Source organism: Globicephala melas, chromosome 3 (assembly GCF_963455315.2).
Source record: "Globicephala melas chromosome 3, mGloMel1.2, whole genome shotgun sequence".
Classification (NCBI taxonomy): Eukaryota; Metazoa; Chordata; class Mammalia; order Artiodactyla; family Delphinidae; genus Globicephala; species Globicephala melas.
Window position 1 is genome coordinate 127325857 of NC_083316.1, and position 23429 is coordinate 127349285.

The window sequence follows — 23429 nt, forward strand, 5'->3', positions numbered from 1 at the left end:
TTTAATTTTAATGGATACATTCAAATAGCGCTTGGAATGGTTATGCTAATTTATATTTTCTACTAGTAGTATATGAGAATAACTACTTTTCCACACTCTTGTCAACATTTGATTTTAGCAAATTATCATTTTCTCAATTTGACGAGTGAACAGTTATTCAACTTCTTTTTGCCTTGGTTTCCTCCTGTGTTAAAGTGAGCAGTTTGAGGATTAAATGAGCTATTGTATGTATTTTATTATTGTTCCCTTTTTCCTTATTGGGCTTTGGATTTTAGAGTGCTATTATCCTGAATTTGAATACCAGCTCTGCCACTTCCAAGCTATGTGACCTTGGGCCAGTCATTTAGCCTTTCTGAGCCATAGATTCTACTGCTGTAAAATAGAGTTAATATTTTATGATGTTTATGAAGAGTTTTTGTGAGGAGGGACTCAAACATGGTGCCTAGAGCACCATGCCTATCATATAGTAGGTGCTTGATACATGCTACGTTATTTAGACTTCAAGTTTTTGTCCCTCTTCTAAGCCACAGGAAGTGAGGACACCTAGGTCTATAGATCGTACTGGAGTGTGCTCTTTTTGCAAAGAGCTTTGGCTGCAGATTACCAGGATTTGCCATGGATTAAATTCTCAAACCACCTGGAAAGCTGTCTATGCAGCAATACCTGGTGCTGTGCCTGAGAGAATGAAAGAAAATCCCGGCCTCTCAGGGGTTTCTGAGGAGGTCCTGTCCCTTTTCCCTACTTGGGGCTGTATTATCCTGCCCTGGGCAGTACTGACAAATGGGTAAAAGAACATGGACTTGAAGTCAGAGAGTCCTACTTTCTAGCTCTCGCTGTGTGACCTTGGGCAAGTTGCTTACTCCCTCTGAGCTTGTTTCTGAGAAATGGGAAATAGGATTGTTGTGACTATTAAATTAAATGATCTTTGTAGAGAACATTAGTAGGCTGCCTGCCTGAGGCATTGGTCAGAGGTTGAGGAGGTGATGTGTTTGCAGACAGTCAATGCCAGAGGAGAGAGGGATCCAATTAGGCATGCATTTCTAAGCCAGTAAAGGGTCTCTTTGGATCTTTGTATGATTTTTGTAAGGTAAGGAGAAAAAGGAAAAGAGGTTAGCAGTCTGGGAGGGAGGCAGATTAAAACATTAATGCTTCATTTCCAAAAGCCCTCATATACCTAAAGGGGTAATGTAGTATTCCAGCTGTTTGTTTTAAAGATTAAAGTTTTCATATGTGTAGTTCCTCATATCACTATTAAAATCTACACTTAACATTGAATTTTTGAAAAATACATGCACATGTTTAAAAAAATTATAAAGTACCAAAGGGTACTTTCAATGAATGAAAACTAAGCCTTCTTCCAAATCAGGTCCAATTCACCTCCCTGTTAGCAATCATAGACAGTTTCTTATGACTCCTTCCAGGTATTACCTGTGCATGTACAGCAAAACCATACAGGATTGTGCATGGATAACTGTAGCAATACAGAGTATCAATAGAAATAATTGCCCCATTAATAATGGCCCCCTACCCTGTTTTCTTTTTTTCCTATCTTCATTTATTGATATCTCCTGGAGATCTTTATAACCATACACATAGATCTGCCACATTTTCTCTATGTTTTCATGACAGTCCACTGTAAGAGTGAAACAGGAGGGAAGGGGACAGGGCACAACTTTTAGAAGAATGACATAGCCCAAGGACATGACATAAACTGATTAGAACCAAATAGGTCCAAGATGGCGGATGAGCCGACTTTCCACTAGACCTTGAGCCTCAGTATACGCTCATTGTAATACATCAGCAAGCTAAATGACACACCCACAGGCGCCATGACAGTCCCAAGGCTGACCCTAAAGGTCGAGAAGTGGGTGGTGGCCCAACTTCTGGAAATCCCCACCCCTTCCTCAAAATAGCTGGAATACTCCTCCCACTCATTAGCCTATGAAATTACCCACCCCTATAAAAACTGACAACCCCATACCCTGGCGCCTTTCTCACCTTCTGAGATGGCCCACACTCCGTGGAGTGTGTTTCTCTCTAAATAAATCCACTTCTTACCTATCACTTTGTCTCTCACTGAATTCTTTCTGTAACGAGACATGGAGAACCTGAGTTTCATTAAGTCCTGAGAACAGGTGTGTGGTCTCAGTTAAAAGACCATGGGTTCAAGTCCCAGTCTGAGTTGCACGGTTTCAAGAGTGCACTGTATTGTTGTATTGTATCTACCCAGTCCCATATAGCTCGACATTTGGGTTGTTTCCTGTCTCTACTGCAAGCAGTGCTTCAGTGAATAATATTACACTGGGTCTTTGTTCATAGGTAGAAGTTTAACAGTTAAAGGTACATACAGGCACATATATATATATATATTTTTGCAGTACGCGGGCCTCTCACTGTTGTGGCCTCTCCCATTGTGGAGCACAGTCTCCGGATGCGCAGGCTCAGCGGCCATGGCTCACGGGCCCAGCCGCTCCGCGGCATGTGGGATCTTCCCGGACCGGGGCACGAACCTGTGTCCCCTGCATCGGCAGGCGGACTCTCAACCACTGCGCCACCAGGGAAGCCCAGGCACATATTTTTAATCACCCTTCCTGAGTGATTAGCTTTGTTTGGGAAATACTGATTCAGGTGATATTCTTAGGAGCATTCCTTACCCAATACACCACCCATCCATCCTCTCCACAAAAGCGTATTTTCTGGGGTCTTGCCCATGCTTTTTTCTGTTACTAAACACAAGTCCATGTGCCAGATGCACAGTGAGGCTAAACAAACTGAAATGTCGGAGTTTGGAGCAGAGAAAGGTTTATTGCAGGGCCATGCAAGGAAAATGGGTGACTCAGGCTCAGAAACCACCGAACTCCTGACGGCTTTCAGGCAAAATTTTTACAGGCAAAATTTGGGTTGAGGGCTGTAGAATGTGTGACTTTTTTCTGATTGGCTTGGTGGTGAGGTAACGGGAGAGTTTGTTCTTACTTAGTTGAGGCATGCATCGTTAAGGTGCCTGGGCTCTTCGCTGTGGCGTGCAGGTTTCTCTAGTTGTGGCATGCGGGTTTCTTCTCTCTCTAGTTGTGGTGCGCAGGCTCCAGGGCACATGGGCTCTGTAGTTTGCATCACGCGGGCTCTCTCACTGAGGCGTACAAGCTCAATAGTTGTGGCTCTCGGGCTTAGTTGCCCTGCAGCATGTGGGATCTCAGTTCCCCGACCAGGGATCCAACTGTGTCCCCTGCACTGAAAGGTGGATTCTTTACCACTGGACCACCAGGGAAGTCCCAGTTCCAGGAATCTTGTGCTCAGCCTGAAGTTATCATCTTCCACCTGCGCGGAGGGGCCTTAGTTCCCGCAGAAGAACTCAAAGATATTGTTATGTATCTTCCTTCAGGAAGAACTAAGACCCTGCCCCAAGGCTGCACTATTGTTTCTTGACTTCTCCTTTATCTCTGCATTCCCTCCCTTCCCTGACTAGCAACTGTTTGAACCTCCCCTTTGGAACTCAAGGAAGGCCAAGGAGGCCGAAGTCTTTTTCCAGCAAATAAGAAACGAGACATGGAAAGGATTTGTACCAGGAAGGGCCCCACAGCTCCATTTCATTTCCACCTCCATTCTCAGACCTTTGGGAGAATTGGCAGAAACAAAAGGTTGAAGTTGTGTTCTGGAGGGTTTGCAGAATTTGTTTGCCAGTAGAAAGGCTAGTAGGAGGCCGGGTACTCTCCCTTAGATGACTACATCAGGGTTCTCACCGCTGGCACTATTAATTTGGCCCCCTTCATCATGGGGGCTCTCCTGGGCTTCCCAGGCCTAGGCCTCCATCTATTAGATGCCAGTAGCCCCTCTACCTAGTTGTGAAAAGATCGTATGTCTCCTGGGGGCAAAATCTCCTCCATCTTGAGAACAAGCGCTCCAGACACTTCCATGGTAGTAAATTACTCACTGAACATTTACTAAGTATCCAGCATCTGGATCCTGAGGTAAATGACCACAGGAAGATGCCAACTTGTTCTCTCCCGTGGAAGACAGTCACAGCCACCTGAAGGGTCTTGTCCACATTCTCACTCTGGTAATCCATTTCCTCTTTCTTCCTACCCACTATTAGACAGCAAAACCATACAGGATTGTGCATGGATAACTATAGCAACACAGAGACAACACAGTACATGAACACAGTCACATTGTAAAACTTTCCAATAATATATTATCCTTGTTGCTCCCACCCTAGGGGAATCCCTAAGGGGAATGGCTTGTTTTAAATTTAGAATTCTTCCCCGGTGCACTTACATACCTATTTTAACATACAGAAATCAGGCGTTTGGGTTTTTCGTTTTTAACATAAATGGGAATTCACTGTATGTTTTGTTGAACTTGATTTTTGTCAGTTAACAATCCAATTAACAACTGGAGACAGGCTCATATCAGTATAGTTCGACCTCATTCTCTTTTAAACTGCTGCATAGTATTGTATACTATGGGCATATTACCGGTTAATCAGTTTGCAAATTGATGTGCAATTACGTTTTCAGTTTTTAAATATCATAACAAAGCTGACAGTGCTGTAATGAACACGTAGTACATGTCTCTTGGTAAAAAGAAAACACATGGCTATCAAGCAAGAAGGGAGATACACACAATTTTAACAGACTGCCAAACAGCCCTACAAAAAGAGCTGTTATCACTTAAAATTCCCTCCAAATGTGATTAAGAATAGCTTTGACCCTCATCACAGGCCACCTGGGTTAAATTACCAATCTGAATTTGAAGTGTTGCCAATCCGCTCTCCTTAGCGTTTCAATTGGTAAAGTCTTGTTGTAAAATGCAAATTTCTTAGTTCACCCTTTAAGAAACCTTTCAGGGGCTCTCCAACGCCCTCAGAATAAAGTCCAAATTCCTTAGCAAGACTAACGTAATCCTGGAGGTTCCTTACTCCAGAAAACCTCTAGCAGCTTCTCTCCTCTGAGCCGAGTTCCCTCCAGTGCCCCCATAGCCCCAAACGCCCGTTCCCCAGTTTTGGGAGCTCCCGGCACGGCGCAGAGGCACTGTTTGTTGAATGGGTGACAGCGGCAGGAACAGCATCTCGGTCATCTCTGACCCCAGCCCCTGGAGCTCAATAAATGCTTATTGAGCAAGGCCAGTGCGGGAGAGGGGCTTGGGGGTCCAGAGGGACGCTCCTACTTTGCTCCTGGAGCCGCACCTCCGACCCCACCAGGCTGCTGCCTGCGCCCCATCGGCCCCAACAAAGAGGCCTCAGGTGCTTCATTTCCAAATTTGCAAAACAACGAGAACCCCTTCCGCAGGGTCACATGCCTGGAAGGAGACTCTACAGAGGCGGTCTCTGTATTTCCATATAAAATGCTCATGTGATCAACAGAGGGCCCAACAAAACACTAAGAGTCCTGGACAGGACCAGGCTGGAGTGCCACTTATCCCCTAAAGTATTTCGGGAAAGCTAAGGTGTCTCATATAGTTCTTTTTTTTTTTTTAATATAAACTTATTTACTTATTTTTGGCTGCGTTGGGTCTTTGTTGCGGTGCGCGGGCTTTAGGCACGTGGGCTCAGTAGTTGTGGCGTGCAGGCTCTAGAGCGCAGGCTCAGTAGTTGTGGTGCACGGGTTTAGTTGCTCTGCGGCATCTAGGATCTTCCCGAACCAAGGCTCGAACCCGTGTCCCTTAGCATTGACAGGCAGATTCTTAACCACTGAGCCACCATACAATAGTCTGACAATCAACCTTTTAAAGACTGCAACGACCTGAAGAAATAAGCCCTCACAGCCACAGCAACTGGAAATCTAAATGACAATGGTGGTGACGCCCAGGATGCTGCAGGAAGGCCCAAGCCCATCGGAGAATTTACAAACTCCCGTTTCTCGGTGAACACCCACCAGCCAGCCTGCCGCAGCACTTGCCGAGAACAGCAGGGTAGAAATGGGTGTCCTCAAACTCAACGGTTTTCACCTGCGACCTTTTTAGAGGCTCTTAGGTAAACAACGGGAGTTACTTTCTCCTCTGGCTTTCGTTGAACAGTTGTTCCACAAGAGTGCTGACTAATGGTGGCAGCCAGCAAGTGCCCTTAGGCGGCCTCATGGAAATAAAAAAGTTGGTATAAGAAAGAAAAACAAAACAACCAAACAACGGGAAACTGTACCACCTGGCTCCAGTGATACCAAACTGTGAGGAAAAGGCGGGAGAGGGGTCCTCAGGGATCGCACCCAAGAAGTGAAGAAAGAAAAAAGGACAGAAGCCCGAGCCCAGACAGCCTCAGAACCGCCCCAGAGGGCACGGCGTACCCGGGGCTAGGTCTCCTCGGTGCGGTCCAACCTCTGCGTCAATCAGCTCTTTCCCGCGCTGTGATTGGTGGGCTTCCTTGGCCACCCTGGCGCCCACCTCCTAGTTGCTTGGGGTTTACTTCCCCAAAGTACACGGGCCCCACCTTGTGGAGCAACCGCTCCTGCATGGAAAGCGGATCTCCGCCCTGGGGAAGACGTTGTAACGAATGGGAGCACCCTCAAACATTTATTGGCTACCGTGGATATCGGTCAAAGAACTTCCCACCCTCCTTCCCACCGTACCTTTCAGTTATTGGTCTCTCTTAGTGCCAATCCGTTACTAGGGAAACGAGCTCCTCACAGTCTCATAGGCATGAGTCAAAGCCAATCAAGAGCCACGCCTTCATCCTGAGTCAGTACCCAATTGCTGCTCGAAGAGCCCAGGGTGCGCAGTCGGGATTGGCCACCAGACTGCCCGACCTGGCCGCAACAAGTTAGGCTGAATCGCCCTTATATAGCCCGGCGACGGAACACGCGTGTGTGCGGACGCAGTTGCGTTTTTTGCGTTTTGCGGTGCTGTGGAGCAGAGCTTGTTCCTCTCCCGCTCAGCCGTGCAGGTACGCCGAGGTGTGGGCGGGGCTGGGCAGCCCCGGGACGAGGACGAGCTGGGGCTGTGGTGAGAAGGAGACGTCCTAACGGCGGCCGCGCGAGGCGCGCCTCCCCCCCCCTCCGCAACGGCCGCAGGCGCGCGGCGGACGCACGGGCGCGCGGAGGCGCTTCGCCCCCCGCCCCCACCGGCCCGGCGCGCGTGGCTGTGGACGCGTCCGCCGCCTGCGCGTGCCGCGCCCAAGGGCCACGGCGGGCGAGAGCGAGCCGCGGCCGCCGCCCGGGTCCAAGGGTGATCTCGGGGGCCTGGGGCCCCGCGCGGCCGGCTCGGTAGCTTTTCCCGCCTGCCCCCCCGCCCCCCCCCTCCGCGCGCCAGCCGAGTCCTTCCTCCCATGGCGGGGGTCTCCAGCTTAGCCCAGACCAGAGGAGGCTTTTCTTTGGGTGGGGGACACGAAGGTGCGATGAGAATTTCTCGACTCGGGAAGCAGAAGTGCTGCTCCTAGGTTTTATTTACTAGGAGTAACGGGGGGAGCAGCGAGTTCGTGGATATTGAGTGATGATAATAGCTAACATTTTTCCAAGCCCTCGCTGTGTGCCAGGCACTGTGCGGAGCAACTTGTGTGTGTCTTCTTTACTCCCGAAATGCCCCGTTGAGGTATGTACGTTGCTTTCCCTCTTTTTACAGCGGACTGGAAGGCTCAGAGGTGGAGTGACACGGTCAAAAGCGCACAGACCGTAAGGGGCAGGTATTTGTTTGAACCTAGGCGGTCTGACTCCCAGTCCCCGGACCTGTTTTATTCTTTGTCCCAGCGCCCTGTGCGGCTCTAGGGCATCTTTGCCCCCAGAACGCTAGTCCCTGGGGTCAGCATCAGCCTCGGAAGGCCGACTGCAGCGGCATTTGTACTTGGGCCAGTTGAGGGCTTCCAGGGAGACGAGGGTTGGACGTGGGATTATTTCAAAGGAAAAGAAAGGGTTTTTTGGGCTTCTTTTCTACAGATATTCCTAAAGGTAGCTGATGGATGTGCTGCCCTAAAAGCTTCTGGGAAAAGCGTAGAGTAAAGTGAATAAGCCCCAATGATCCTGGACAGTGTTCCTCGTCAGATTTGAAACTTAGAGGCTGATGATGGGAAGTTCCCGCCAGCAGGAAGTTAGGCTCTGATATTAGATCTTGAATCTTCTTTCTTCCTTTTTTAATTGGAGCAGACTTTTGAGAAAGACCCTCGAGAAGACAGTTGAACTTCCTCGATTTATGTGGTTGAAGAAAATGAGGTTGCAGAGCGATGAGTTTCAAATCTGGCCATGACGTATAAGTGAAAATTTGAAATTGGAGCGGAAAGCTTGGTGCCCAGTTACAGGACAAATTTGACCTCTGTGGAGCCTCAGCTAGGTGAATTAGGGGTGATTGAGAGGTGTTGGAAATCTTACCCTTATGGCAGTTGGGAACTTCTGTGGATGAAAACTTGTCTACATACATTTATTTAGCATTGTGTGTATGCTCCTGTTATATGCAAACGTAGAAGACACCTTCAAAGACTTGAGTGTAAATTTTTCTAGTAGAGTTATATCTGAGATTTTTATAAAACCAGTTTATTCCTTGACTTAATGAAATAATAAATGTTCCTGTGTTGCAGGTCCGCATCATTACTTTGCATCACAAATGTCTCTACTTGAGCTAAAGCTACATTAAAAGTTTTGGAGCTAGCTCTTCTGAATTAATTTTGATTGGAATGGCTGTCGACCATTTTCCTTTCTCTTTTTTTTTTTTAAAGAAGTTTATCTATTTTGTTTGTGCAGACACTTTTTAGAATTGGTCTTTGTATAAGAATTGTTTTTGCTGCTAGAGGGAACACATAATTTACATCTTTGTAAGTAAATTAAAAAGCTGTGAGGAAACAAACATTTTTGTTTCCATTTACCCAGTAATTTCCATATTTCTTAACAGAAAGTAGCGGTAGATACAGGATCAAAATAGCTTATGGACAGGTTCCAACACCTTTGTTGGTGTTGCCATGAATGACACATAGCTTTAGAGTATAACATTGTTTTCTTTGGAACTTGCCTTCTTGTAGCAATTCCAGTTACCTGCGTTTATATACACCAGTTAGCTATTGAAGTAACATTTTAAGTTATCAAAAGTTAAAACACTAATGATCTACATTTAAACTGTTAATGAGTCCACTAATTATTCCTTGAGGTAAAATGCATCAGAATGAAAGTTCTTTGTGTATTATTTGACGGAAATTTTTGTTAGTTTCCCCTTCAGATATTTTAAAAAATACTGTTCTTGGCTTCAGGCAAATGGTTATCGGTTGGGTAGGAATATGAAACCTGGTATTTCACAGATTGGTAGCCCAGTTGATCGCTTGTGTATTCATTGATCAAGAACAAATGAATTGAAGCAAATTGATAATACAAGACTTGTCTGCCTGTCTTCAATCCAAGCTAGAGGTTACTTTTGCTGTTAAAATCCTTTGAATCTAAGCTTTTGTATCTCTTCTAACTGGTAGAAAAGTAGGTAGTTCTTTGTTCTTTTATTTAACTCACTTTAGTTTGCTGTTCTCAGCTGACAGTCTGCTAAGGGAACATCAGGAGATTTGGTAATGTTTCTTGGTGACCTACTTCACAGCAGTTTTTGGTAATTTACATTTTTTTTTAAACTTGTTTCAGTACTTTGCCTAGAAAGTAAAGGGCAGAAGTTTGTTTTAAATTTTTATAGGTTTGTGAATTGTATATGGTTCTTAGGACGGATGGGGCAGTGTTAAAAAATGAAATTCGGTATAAAGCCTGAATGTGTGACCTAAACCAGTTTTTCCTTTTGCCAGTTTACTAACATTACCCACTTGATCTTTCAACATTTTGCAGTTAGATTTGTTTCTTAAAATACTTCAAAATTCAAATATGCATTGTATATTCATTTAATTGCACTTTAAGACTTCCTTGGACAAAATTTACTGACTCTAAAGAGGGAGATAATTGTTAAAGTACGTAGCTAAGAAAAAAAGCCCCCCCCCACATCAGTTTTTAACACCTAGTGGGACCTTTAGTACAGTACTGTCCTTCCAGCCATGGAGTTAAACTTAAGATTCAGCAACAGTAATCACACTTGTAGTTGGTGATCACGCTGTGGTGAAGAACTAAGTTTGTTTTTAAATCTCAAAAGTCAGCTTTCTGTTCATTTGTTTATTTATAGTATTCTTGGTCACCCTCTCTGGCTTTGGTTGGGAAAGCTTAATTGCAAGCCTGATGATAAGGTGAAGAGGGTGAAGAGTTAGGAAAAATGTGCACATGAAGAGTGGGAAGAGGGGGCTTAACAAAGCAGAAAGTTATTAAAAGTTCTCTTGTAGGCTGTGGCCTTTGTAAATAAAATCAGGTCTTTAGATTTTAAGTGATAAGATTTCCACTTCTGCATTCTGGCCAATCTGTTATGTCATATTGCTTGGCTGTTTAGCCTGGGTGCTGTATTTCAGGTATTTAATAAAAAGTAAATATTAGAGATGGTAAGATATGGTTCAGAGGATAAAAAGCTGGCTTCCTAGATGGGACACACTTCAGCTTAGTAGGAATGTCATCCTTGGTGGCTGTTAAGTGGCTTTGTGGCAGCATCATTGCTTATTTGTATAGCTGTTTATGTATTTTTAAAGTGCATTCACACATCTTAGGTTTTCTCATGTTTTTGCATATAAGACCTGGAGCTCTGTAACCTAAGTAGTTGTCTAAACTATTTTGTAAAGCAAGTGGTGTAACTGGTAAGGATATGTGCTAGATATATTTCCTTGTTCAGAAACTTAGAAGGTTTTAGAATTTCCTTATTCAAAAAATCTTTGAAGGTTTTAGAAGGCATCAGTGGCACCTACCTGCCTTTCCAGGTTTTTTTGTTTGTTTGTTTTAACAACTGCGCCTCAAGTATATCCCATGTTTATGGACTATCTTGAGCTTACTCCTAGGGATTCCTGGCATACATCCACCTATGCTTTATGAGATCTAAAGCATAGGAAATTCATGTTTTCAAGGAATTTCATACATGAAGCATTAGTATATAGTTAACAGTATTCTTTCATCTTGGTGAGAAAGGACAGATTGTTGCTTAATTATAAACCTAGCTGACTAGCTTTTAATGCTGGATTGGGGAAGGGATGTTAAAAACCAAGAAAAGTTAGTGAATTAATTTTGTCAGTTCTTGAGTTTTTTTCTCTTGAGGAAACATGTTTTTTGAGGTAATTTTGTATTTACAGACAAGTTGCAATACAGACATGTTTTGTATACCCTTTACCTAACTTCACTAATGTTAACGTCTCACCTAATCATGGTACATTTTTCAAAAATAAATTGACATTGATAAAGTATTATTAACAAAGGCTTGACCTTATATGGATTTCCTTAGTTTTTCCACTAATGTCCTTTTTTTCTGTTCTAGGATCCAATCCAGGATACCACATTGCAGTTAGTCCTCCTGTCTGCTTGGTTTCTCTTCTCTGATCTGTGACAGTTTCTTGTATTTTCTTTGTCTTTAATGACCTTGACACTTGATCTCAGTTTGGTTATACTTGGTGTTGAGTAGACTGAGGTTATGGATTTTGGGAAGAATACCACAGAGGTGACTTAGCCTTCTTACCGCATCACGGGGCACATAATACCATTCCTAGTTGAATTTAACCTTGATCACTTGATTAAAGTGGTGTGTACCAGGTTAGTATTTTTTTCCTTTCCATATTCTTTTTATGAGAAGCTAGTCACTAAGGGAGGAAAATCTTTGAATATGTGGACATATATTAAAGCTACCGCTGTAGTTACTAAACATTTGGGGGGAAACACTTTGAACTTAGGCAGATACTCTGTTTCTCTAAATTTTCCCCGCTTAATGTTAGCATTCATTAGTGGCTCTTGCCTGCAGCTCTTAATGGTGCTGTTCTCATGGTGATTCTTTATTTCCCTTGTTTCTTCTCCGTCATTTGAAATTCTTAGGTAAGAAAGATTTGCCTCTTCTCCCCATTTTTTTAATTCTTCATTTTCCCATTTTTTAACACTATTTACCCATTAATTTTTAAATTTTTAGTTATATCAGTATGGGCTCATGGATGTTCTTTGGGGTTGTAATCCAGTGTTCTCCTAACTTATTTTTGGTTTTTTACTTATTACTTTATTTTTTGAATTGTTCCAGTTTTGACTCTTGTGTTCTTTTGATGTTCCCGTATTTTTTTTTTTTTTTTAAGCATTTTCTTTCTTTATCAGGTGCTTCAGGCTCATGTTGTATTTTGCCTGTCCTGTGTCTCCAAGAAGTTGTCAGGAAGAATTTTGAAGGAGGGTGACAGGTGGTAAATGTCAAGAGTTTGGAAAGTAGATTGAACTGTAGTAGATGTAGTGATAGTTAATGCTGCTCTTGCTCTGAGCAAAAGCGGCTTGGTTTCTGTAGTTTTTTCTCTGGTCTGGGAAAGCATTTTTATTTCTCATAACTAAGCCAAATTTCAAATGTTTGAATACATAGCATAAGTTTGCAACAAAATTTGCAACATATTCATGTTAGTACACAGAAACCCTCGCTGTTTATTTTTTCGTAGTGTTTTAGATAGGTTATTACAAAAGAGTAAAAAGATCCCTTAAATGTCATTGTACTCAGAATTGACAGTTAACATTTTGAGTCACTCTTTTAAATTTCCTTTTTTTTCCTGTACAGGTTCCCGTTCTGCTCTCTTCCCCTGAGATGACCTTTTGTCTTCCCAAGCTATTATATTGGTGGGTTAAAAAACAGCTTTATTGAGGTATAATTGACATACAATAAATTGCACATATTTCAAGTGTAGAATCTGATAGCTTTTGGCATTGTTTATACCTATGAAACCACCGCAATCAAGATAGTGAAAATAGCTATCATCCCCAAAAGTTTTCTCATGCTCCTTTGCATTCCCTCTTTCCTATCCACTCTCCCTCCTCTTCTGCCCCCAGGGATCCCTTATCTGCTTTCTGTCACTGAAGATCAGTTTATACTCCCTAGAATTTTTATGTAAATGGAATCATACAATATGTGCTTTTTTTAAAAAAATTGCTGAGTAATACTGTTTGTTCTGTCCTGTAAATATACCACAATTTGTTTATCCATTCACCTGTTGATGGACATTGGTTTGTTTCCAGCCTTTAGCTATTACAAATAAAACTTCTTAAGAAACCACCTAACTTGTACAACGTGGTTGTACCATTTTACATTCCTGCCAGCAATGTTTGAGGGTTCCACTTCCTCGATATCCTGGCCAACGCTTTATTACCAGCCTTTTAAGTTGTCATTCTGACAGGTGTGTAGTGGTACTTTACTGTGGTTTTAATTTGCATTTCTATAATTACTAATGGTGTTGATGTTCAGCATTTTTCATGTGCTTATTTGACATTTGAATAATTTCTTTGATGAATTGTCTCTTCAGATTTTTCGCTCATATTTTTTAGTTGTTTTTCAGTTTTGAGACTTCTTTAATATATTCTGTATACAAGTTGCTTTGCAAATAGTTACCTCAAGCTGCTTTGCCTTTTCATCCTCTTGATAGTGTCTTTGCAAAGTGAAAGTTTTTATTTATTCGTTTATTTTGGCTATGCTGTGCCGCATATGAGATCCTACTTCCCTGACCAGGGATCAAACCTGCATCCCCTGCAGTAGAAGTGCGGAGTCTTAACCACTGGACCGCTAGGGAAGTCCCTGGAAGGTTTTAATTTTGATGGAGTTCACATTATCAATCTGTGCTCTTATAGATCACGTTTTTAGTGTTGTGTCCAAAAATGACTCACTGTCACATTCAGATTTTCTTTAGAAGTTTTATAGTTTTAGGTAAAACCTAAAACTATTAAGTAAATTTTAATATTCTGTGAGTCTTGAATTGAGGTTCTCTTTATTTCTATATATGGATGTGCAGTTGTTCCAGCACCATTTGTTGAAAAAAGTATCCTTTTTCTACTGAATTGTCTGCACTTTTGGAAATCAGTTGTCCATTTATGTGTGAATATATTTCTTTATTCTGTTTCATGGATCTATTTGTCTGTTTTTACATCCAGGCTGTTTTAAAAATAAATTTACCAATGTATCTATGAACAATACTGCTATTGTTTTGTGTATACTAAAAACAAACATTTCAAGGCTATCATACAGTACTTATTTGGCAAGTGACTTTTTGTTTTCTTTAAATCCAAGCTGATTTATTTATCTTTTAAAAATTTATTTATTTATTTATTTTTGACTGCGCAGGGTCTTCATTGCTGTGTGCAGGCTTTCTCTAGTTGCAGAGAGAGGGGCTACTCTTTGTTGAGGTGCGCGGGCTTCTCATTGCGGTGGCTTCCCTTGTTGTGGAGCACGGGCTCTAGGCGTGCAGGCTTCAGTAGCTGTGGCGCACGGGCTTAGTTGCTCTGTGGCATGTGGGATCTTCCCGGACCAGGCTTGAACCTGTGTCCTCTGCATTGGCAGGCGGATTCTTAACCACTGCGCCACCAGGCAAGCCCAACTTATTTTGTTTCTGAGATCTAGTTCATGCTGACTTTATGACTGCTATAAATAGGGTGACTTTATATCTCGGTTTCCCAGGAACACTCCTAATTCACTCTAGTTAAGCTGGCGTAATTATTAATTGTATCACTTTTTAATCTTTTTTTTAAGTGCCCATATGATAATCTTACATACAGCCCGCTCCATGATGTGAATAAACTGCAACTTAACCCATTACCCCTTCGATGGATATGTGAATTGTTACCTGTCTTATGTTTCAGAAACAGGGTGGCATTTAATTTCTCTGTTTATATCTTGTGTAAATGGGTGAGTTTCTCTTCTCTATATATCAATCTACAAGAGAATTGCTGGATTCATCAGATTGGTTTTAATTTTGTTAGACAACTGCAGAGTTGTTCTCCACCGTGGTTGTACCAGTTGACACAGCAGTTTTGCGGGTTCTTTTTTCATTACTTCCTTTCCAGTGTTTGATATTGAGTGATATTTTAATACTTTGGAGGATCTCCTGTGAGAAGTGATAAGTTTTAATATGCATTTTACTAGTTACTTACTTTATCTTTTGTTGTTGCCCGTTTACTTTCCTGAGAGTTGCCTGTTCCATTTCTTTGCTTGTTTTTCTCTCAGGTATTCTTTGTTTTAATGATCTGTGTGGGAGTTCTGTATCCATTCTGCATATTAATCTCTTAGAGTATGATGTGCTGTGCTTTTTCTTAATTTACAGTGGGCATTTAACAGATCCTGAGTTATTAAGACATTTTGCTATTTTGCTATTATTAGAAAGAGTAAGCTCAACTATTTAAAAATTCAGGTGGATTATAGTTGGTCTTAATGCTTTCCTGTTCTTGGAACATAAATTCTCACAGCTCTATTAGACTCAGTTAAAAGAAGGACCTTTAACATTTCTCTGAATTTCAGCAAAATTGATGTGGAATTTCTTTAAAGTTGCCATGCAGTCTAGTTAAATTGGGCTAAGTGAGTATTTTGAAAGTTAGGGAAGTATTGAATATTTCACAGATCAGGGTCAACTAGTAAAAACAAATCAGTGACTATGTTAGTACATGAGGTATTGACATTTCCGTGTGTGTTTTTTTTAGAATAGCACTCATTGATGTTGCATGCTTTACAAATAAGGTAAGAAAAGTATAAAAATTACATTCTTCACTCCTTGTAGGTAACTAATATCAACTCTGTTGCCTAAAACTTTTTTTTTCCTGTTTTGTAGACTACCTTAGTCATGCTTTTATTGTTTGCTTTGATGGATCCTAAGGCCAACACGAAGTGATGCTATTGGAAAAATTATACTATTAGAAGCCAGAAGCGAATCTTTCCTAAAACTGGAAAACTTATCAGAAGATATTCTGATATAATCCTTTAAAAAAGCAAAGTACATAGATATCATAAGACAGATTTAGAGATGAAGCCAAGAGCTTTTTAGGAGGTTGCTCCACTCTAAGACCTTAACCCTGAAAGTTGGGAGAAAGTAACCAGATAGAAACTTCCTGCATCATGAAAAAGTTTAAATTGGACCATCTATACTTGCTGCTAGTAAATACAGAGAGATGTTCTGTGGTCCTCAGATCTGGTAAAGTATCCCACTTGGACTAATTAAAATCACACAGTGTGGAGTTAGTTTATGGAATTGTGAACTTAAAGGGATTTTTTTTTTTCTTTTCAATTTCTTTTATTTATTTATTTTTGGCTGCTTTGGGCCTTCATTGCTGCACGTGGGCTTTCTCTAGTTGGCGGCGAGCGGGGGCTACTCTTCCTTGTGGTGCATGGGGTTCTCATTGCTTTGGCTTCTCATTGCAGAGCACAGGGCTCTAGGTGCGTGGACATCAGTAGCTGTGGCTCGCGGGCCCTAGAGTGCAGGCTCAGTAGTTGTGACCCACGGGCTTAGTTGCTCTGCGGCATGTGGGATCTTCCCGGACCAGGGCTCGAACCTGTGTCTCCTGCATTGGCAGGCGGATTCTTAACCACTGTGCAACCAGGGAAGTCCCTTACGGGGATTTTTAAAGATCATTTTGTTTTAAGAGCTATAATATGTAAGATAACAGGTCATAAATTATTGGATGTTGGTACCCTTTGTTGCGTTTTTCTTTTTCTTTTATTCTGAAAGTAATTCATGTTCATCCCAGGACATTCCAGCAATTCAGAGGTCTATGAATTTTATTCTTTTTAACATGTACATAGTATTCCATTAAAATGTTTTATATATATTATATGGAACAAAATATAATTTTCTGTAACACAGGTAATGAAACGGTGAATACTTTTTAAACCTTATGTTGTATGTATTTACACCTTGTGTTTTTTATATAGTACTTTTTGTATGGTTTATTTCATAATATTAACACCCTCTCCGCCCTGCCCCCCCCAAAAAAAGGAGTGGTCAGTATTCTCAGTTTTTAGGTTGCTAATGTGAGATAAACATTTTGACTCGTATTTTCTTGTAGTTTTTCCTCAGGGGAAATATTCTTTATGACTCCGATAGATAAAAATTGTTTTAGAAATACTTCAGTTCAGCAAACTTATTTTCCTAGCCTAAGAATAAAATAAATTTTTAGCAGTGTTTAACAGAAAAGTAAGACTTAATGCTTTATTTATGTTTTTTTAAAGAGAGCAGAAATTTTTATATCTAACATAGCATAAACGTACCTAAAATTATTGTAGCTTCGTGATGCATGTTTTAAAAGTTAAGATATTAAGATGTGCACGTCATTTGGTTTTACAGTTTAATTGGGCCAGTTACATTCTGTGGGCACACAGGTGACTCTGTGGCATTCATGAGTAGACCACTGCAGTCATCAAGTCAACCTAGAAGTTCACTAAAAAGTAGTTTTACATTAAGTGCTTGGGCTTCCGTAGTCCAAGGTACTCTAGAAAAATTCTTTTTTTTTTTTTTCCTCTGCGGTACGCAGACCTTTCACTATCGTGGCCTCTCCCGCTGCACAGGCTCCGGACGCGCAGGCCCAGCGGCCATGGCCCATGGGCCCAGCCGCGGAGGCTCCGCGGCACGCGGGATCCTCCCGGACCGGGGCATGAACCCGCGCCCCCTGCATCGGCAGGCGGACTCCCAACCACTGTGCCACCAGGGAAGCCCTAGAAAAATTCTTATTCTCTCAGGAGATAATCCTCTTTTTATTTTGCTAGCAAAATAGTTAAATAGTCTTCTGGGTGACAGAAAATGGTGGGATGTAGAAATGTTTTCTTTCACTATAGTTAATGGTTATAATAGTAAAAGTAATAGTAACAGCTAACATTCATTGCTTACTACCAGACACTTAATTCTTGCAGTTGTGATTTTAATTTTAAAGATTAAAGAACTGAGGGCACCAGAGAGATTGTTACTAGCTCAGGAGCACAACTAGTGGTAGAATTTTGCCCAGTGAGAATTGATCAGAGAAAATTTGAAGGTTTCCTTTTGTTGCATCTCAAATACTCATTCACTGTTTTAAAATAGAGCACTCAGTTTCAGAGTTCATTTGTTACATATTGCTGGTCTTAGACTTATCAGTTCAGTTAGAACTGGTAAAGTGAAGGTATTGTTTACTATCTTTGCTTCCTTAAGTATTTCTAAGTGGCCAAGTTTTTCTTTACTTCTTGAGGTCAAGAACTGTTCTGTTCTTCCCCTTTCCCTAAACTAGGACTTTTTCAGTATTTCTTGAAAAAATTTTTAAGGGGAAGTATAATTTTTAAAATGTATTTTTCTTGTCCCCTTTGTAGAGTACAATTTTGGCATATTATGACATTCAGAATATTACAAACTTGGCTATAAAATTAATGGAAAGTAAACTTTAGTGGAAGTGAGTGATTTCCTCCTTCCCCCTGTATTCTTCCTAGGTCCTGTTTCTTTCATCACTGATCTTTCTAGACCACAATGATTTAATTTTATATCATTTTTTAGGAATATTACTTTTGAGTGATTTGTAATATATACCCCAAAAGGTTTATCCTGTAGATCTGAAAGCAGTGTTGCAAGGGAGTGATCTCCGAATTGGAATTACTTGGAACGTTTAATGAACTTACTTTGTCTTGGGAGAGTGGCATGTATCTTTTAGGAAGTCTTCTGGTCTTCACATCAGCATGGGGAAGGGGGAATTGCTGTTGATAATTAAAATAATAAGACTATCTGGTTTGTCTCTTATTTCTGATTTTGGTGCATGCTTCATAGTCCAACCAATAATGTATCCGTTGGCATATGCTGTTATATAAGGAACAGCCAGAATCCATAATATTATAAATTTGTAAAACCTCTTCTAAAAGGACACAGTGTTTCAGGAGTATTTAATAAATGAGGGAGGATCTCATGTATTTTTAGCATGTATTTTCATTGGTATGCAGAGTTTCTAATTGTCATAGTGGATCAGTAACTGGTAAAACATCAGCTTTTCTGAGATGCCATTTGATTTTGTTTACTTTCATTATTTTAGATTTGACAGAATTGAGAGTTCTAATGAACGAGGGTGAGATTAAAGACTTTATTCTCAGGAGGGTATGATGTTAGTTTACATATTTCTCATAGCTTCTGTTTTATGTTTGGACCAGAAATAAAGGTGGAGATTTCAGGGTGGTGATTTACCAAATAAAATTTTTCTAATGAGAATTGATTGAGTCTGTTTGTATAGACTAAATCTTTTGGGCTCAAATTGCCAAAATTTTCTGCATTTTCTTTTTTACTGGGAATGATGATCAAATAGACAAGGTTATTCCCAAAACTTTCAGTGTATGGTCTTAGATTACTGAAGAACTTGCCTAAACATTTTGTAGTCACTGGTGCTGTTGGGTGGTTCAGTACTCTTAATTATTCTAAGACATTTTATGATGTCTTCAGGATTTTTTTTAATGTGGAAGCATTTTTATTTAGATTTTTTGAGGCATAATTTACAAACCACAAAATTACAGAATTTAAGGGTTCAGTTTGAAAAGTTTTTTAGTTGTATACAGGTAGCCATCACCCAGATGCATACAGTCCTCTCACCCCAGCCAGTTCCCCTCCAGTCCTTCCCAGTCTGTTCCCTGTCAGGCAGCTTCTGTTTTTTAAGCATGGTAGCTTAGTTTTCTCTTTGGCCTTTTCTTAATCATTGGAAAAAAAAATGTATCTACGGTCATAATCTGAATTCTGGACAACCTGATAGTTCAGCCTGACAAATGGATGATCAGAAGTCTGTTTTGCTTGTATAAAATTCTAATCTCCACTTGTGTTGAGAATGATGAATGAAAGAAAGCTTTGTATTCCTGAGTGTGTCAGACACTCTTAAGTTTTAGGGCTAGAAAGTTGCATAAGAAATTGTCTCTACTCATAAGAAACTTTATGACTTCAAAGAAGCTTGTAACCCTCTTTCAAAATGTTATTTTTATCTGACCATGACTTACGTAGAATTCTTGACGCTTTTGGTTATTTTAAGAATCAGTCCTTTTTTTTTTTTTAAATATTGAAGCAATATAGTTTCTTTTCACTAAAATGCTATGTGTATTTACACACATGGAATATTATTTTTTTCTCAATTATTGAGATATAATTGACAGAAAGATTATTTTTAAATACTGCTACCATTTCCCTCGAGCTGATTGGTTGATATTTATTATAGAAGAGCTTAAAGGAGAGACTTGAGCTGGAGTTTCCACCTTAATGGAACCATAGTGTGAATATAAGCCTTGGGAGTGCGCAAGGCTATTTGAGGTAATCCTGGAATAAAGTACCATCTGTTTGGAACATTTTAAAATGCTAATTGAGAACCTAGTTTGCAAAATATTCAGTTATATTAAGCTGTTAAACTAATAAAGAAACTCGGTTAATAATACGGATTTCTCTGACAAGCTTCAGAAGTATAACAGTTAAAGAAGAAATTCACAAATGAGGTAAAGATCAATTTACTGTATAAATATGTTAACTTTCTTGGCTTTATGGCAATGACCTGAAGTAAAACACTGATGATAATGGTAATCAAACTAAGTTGTTTTTTTTTTTAATTTGAATTATCTAGATAATCTCAAAGGGAAAGGAGAAGTTCCAGATGTGGTCTTAAGTTTTTATTTTTCTTACCTTTGATATATAACCTGGAGGATTTTCATCATTTTTCATGGAAAGATTGGATGTGGGAAGCAATATTTGATAAAATATTATTTAGAAATTTATATTATAATGAGACTACTTGACAGTATCAAAGGATGCAGTTAGGTTGATGTTATTAGTCTAGTTTCTTAGATCCTGGTGAAACAAGTAATAAATGGTCTAGGTATTCAAGAATAATGCAGTCATGCACTAGATGAGGATAATCATCTCTATAGATTGCTTGTACCGGAATTGACCAACCAAACTCGATCCATTTTGCCCATTCTTTAGGAAAACTGAAATACAATTTCTCTCATTTTTCCTTTATACTGTAGTTAATTATACGTACCTCTGTTTGCCTTTATGTTTATAAAGTTCGGGATGATTTTATCTCCTCAAATGAAAACTTGGATTATCTCATGCCAAATATTTTTTTGAAAGGGTTTTTAAAAAAATAATAACTGACAGTAATTGAGAACTTACTGTGTGCCAGGTGCCTTTACACTCCAACATACTTTAAGTCATAATTTTGAGGTGGTAGAGATTATTTTGTTGAGTAAAAACATTATTTGTTACTTTTTGCCTATTTTTTTTCATTTTAGAATTTTTTTCATTTTTAAAGATAGTAAAAATTTCTCTGATTTAGTTTGACTAAAAATATGATAGTATGTGTCTATATTGTCAAATATATATTTATCACCCTTGAACCTAATATTGCCATAGTAATATGTTGTAATATTACAAGTGGAACATGCTTAATTGATTTTATTGGCTTGGGAAAGTTACGATAGGATGCATGTTGGCAATATGTACTTTTTTTTTTTTTAAATCAGGGGTGATATTATTTATTTATTTATGGCTGTGTTGGGTCTTCGTTTCTGTGCGAGGGCTTTCTCTAGTTGTGGCAAGGGGGGGCCACTCTTCATCGCGGTGCGCAGGCCTTTCACTATCGCGGCCTCTATTGTTGCGGAGCACAGGCTCCAGACGCGCAGGCTCAGTAATTGTGGCTCACGGGCCCAGTTGCTCTGCAGCATGTGGGATCTTCCCAGACCAGGGCGCGAACCCATGTCCCCTGCATTGGCAGGCAGACTCCCAACCGCTGCGCCACCAGGGAAGCCCAATATGTACTTTTGAAGTTCTTATATTAAGTTTAAGGAAATTGAATATTGGGAATAATGATGAATTAATTCTTCGTAGTGATTTTTTTCCCCCATAGCATTCATCTGATTACAGTAAATTTGAATATATAAAACCTCACTGGTCTGTGTGGGTTTTGTTTCTTATAGTGTTTATTCCTTTTAAAAACCAAGAATTGCTGAAGTGATCTTGTTGGTCAATGAGTCCATCTCAGCTCTTCTCCCCCGACCCTTTCTCCCCTTGTACTTGATCTTTCAGGTTGAACATATTTGACTTTTTTTTTCCAGGTTGAATTGACCAAAGCAATGGTTATGGAGAAGCCTAGTCCCCTGCTGGTCGGGCGGGAATTTGTGAGACAGTATTACACACTGTTGAACCAGGCCCCAGACATGCTACACAGGTGAGATCTTTCTTTTCCTGAGCATCACGTAATGCTGTGTTTTAGTGTGTGGGTACTTATCCTTAAGATTCTCTTATTCATCATGCACCTTCTAGGGTTACTGCATAAAAGTGCTTTGTAAGTACCAAAAAGTGATGGTTGTTCAAATTATGTAATAGTAGAATATACAAATATTATTTAAAAATTAGTCTAAGTTACCTATACATTATCAGAAAAGTAATGCTTGATAATGTAAACGTATAATAATTGTGCTTTTGATTTTGTTTGCCGTTTTGCTGTTTTTGGTGAATCATGAATTATTTAGTAAGAATGTATTGAAGAAGATGTAAGAGTGTTTCTGTAATGACATACTTTTGTGTTGATATGCTAATGATTTTTCTATGTAGGTGCAAATTTTTTTATCAAACTGTGTTTTAGCTTTTTTACTTGATAATCTGTGATCATCTTACAAGGGTAGTACATGTATCACAGTAATTTTGTTACCGTGAGGTTTTATTTTCCAGAGGTGTAACATATGTTTTAATCCTCTAATGATGAATATGTAAGTTGCTTCCATTATTTCCTCTTACAAATAGTGCTGCTTTATACAAAGCTCTTAAGTTTGTTTATGTAGACTTATTAGAATATTTTTTAGAAATTCTAAAATGTGTATTTGTTGGACCAGAACTATTTTTTCTTCTATATCTTGCCAGTTTGCATATTGGATACCACATGATTATTAGGTGAAAGAGAATGTTTTTAAATTCATTTTGAGTCCTTGTTCTGAAAATGGAAAGAATCACTTGTGTTTTGTTTTTTTTTTAAGGCTTTATAATTTCCAAAACACTTTTACCTTTTTCTTCTTGATCTTTATAAAAACCTCTTAGTAAGGCATTGTAGGATAGTTAACTTCATTTTACAGATAAAGACACTAAGGGGTTAAAAATTTGTTGGTACTCACACACCTATTAAGTGATAGAACAAGTCCTAAACCTTTCTTTCCCCCTCTTTTGTTGCTCTTTTTGTCAATTGTATTCTGTGCCTTTAGAAGTTAGACACATTTGGAATTTAAAGTGGAGCAGGAGTTGAAACAAACTAACCAAATACATTTCTTGTCAATATTGTTATTTACTGGTTCTAACACATCTGTTTTTCACATTTCATCTCTGAGGTACATTTTAGATACAATGAAAAGTGGATTAGCCAGCAGTGAACTGATTCTGGCTGATGTGCAGCCTTTTAATAACTTTGAAAGTTGAAAGGTACTTTTGAGATCCTTAAGGCCCCAGATCTGTCCCTTTTTTGGAGGAAAAAACAGTCAGTATGTAGAATGACATGTATGGGCTTATCTGTGAAAAATTGTTAATTTGGAGTACAAGTGTCAAGAAATCCTAAAAGTGATTATCCCCAAGTTAGGGTATTTTCTCTGTGTCTGTGTGTGTGTTGGGGTGGGGTGTTGTTGGCGCTTCCCTAAGTCAGTATTGTAATGAAAACAAGAAAATTTTGAGGATATAGGTGAATTAA

The 23429-nt window shown here is 39.9% G+C and overlaps 1 protein-coding gene across 10 annotated transcripts in view; it reads left to right on the forward strand.

Moving 5' to 3' along the window:
- The window catches only part of LOC115840788 (ras GTPase-activating protein-binding protein 1), a 354642-nt gene that overhangs the window by 310705 nt on the left and 20508 nt on the right, over positions 1 to 23429 (forward strand). For 4 of the 10 annotated variants that reach the window (XM_060296490.1, XM_060296491.1, XM_060296492.1 and 1 more), the window contains one exon: positions 21814 to 21926. In XM_060296490.1, the coding sequence (XP_060152473.1) occupies positions 21814 to 21926 (113 nt within the window). Of the gene's footprint in view, positions 1 to 6743; positions 6872 to 7236; positions 7516 to 11274; positions 11547 to 12114; positions 12173 to 12531; positions 12591 to 19948; positions 20018 to 21813; positions 21927 to 23429 lie in introns of those variants that run through there. The other 6 variants (XM_060296497.2, XM_060296495.1, XM_030834181.3 and 3 more) reach the window with 6 other exon arrangements.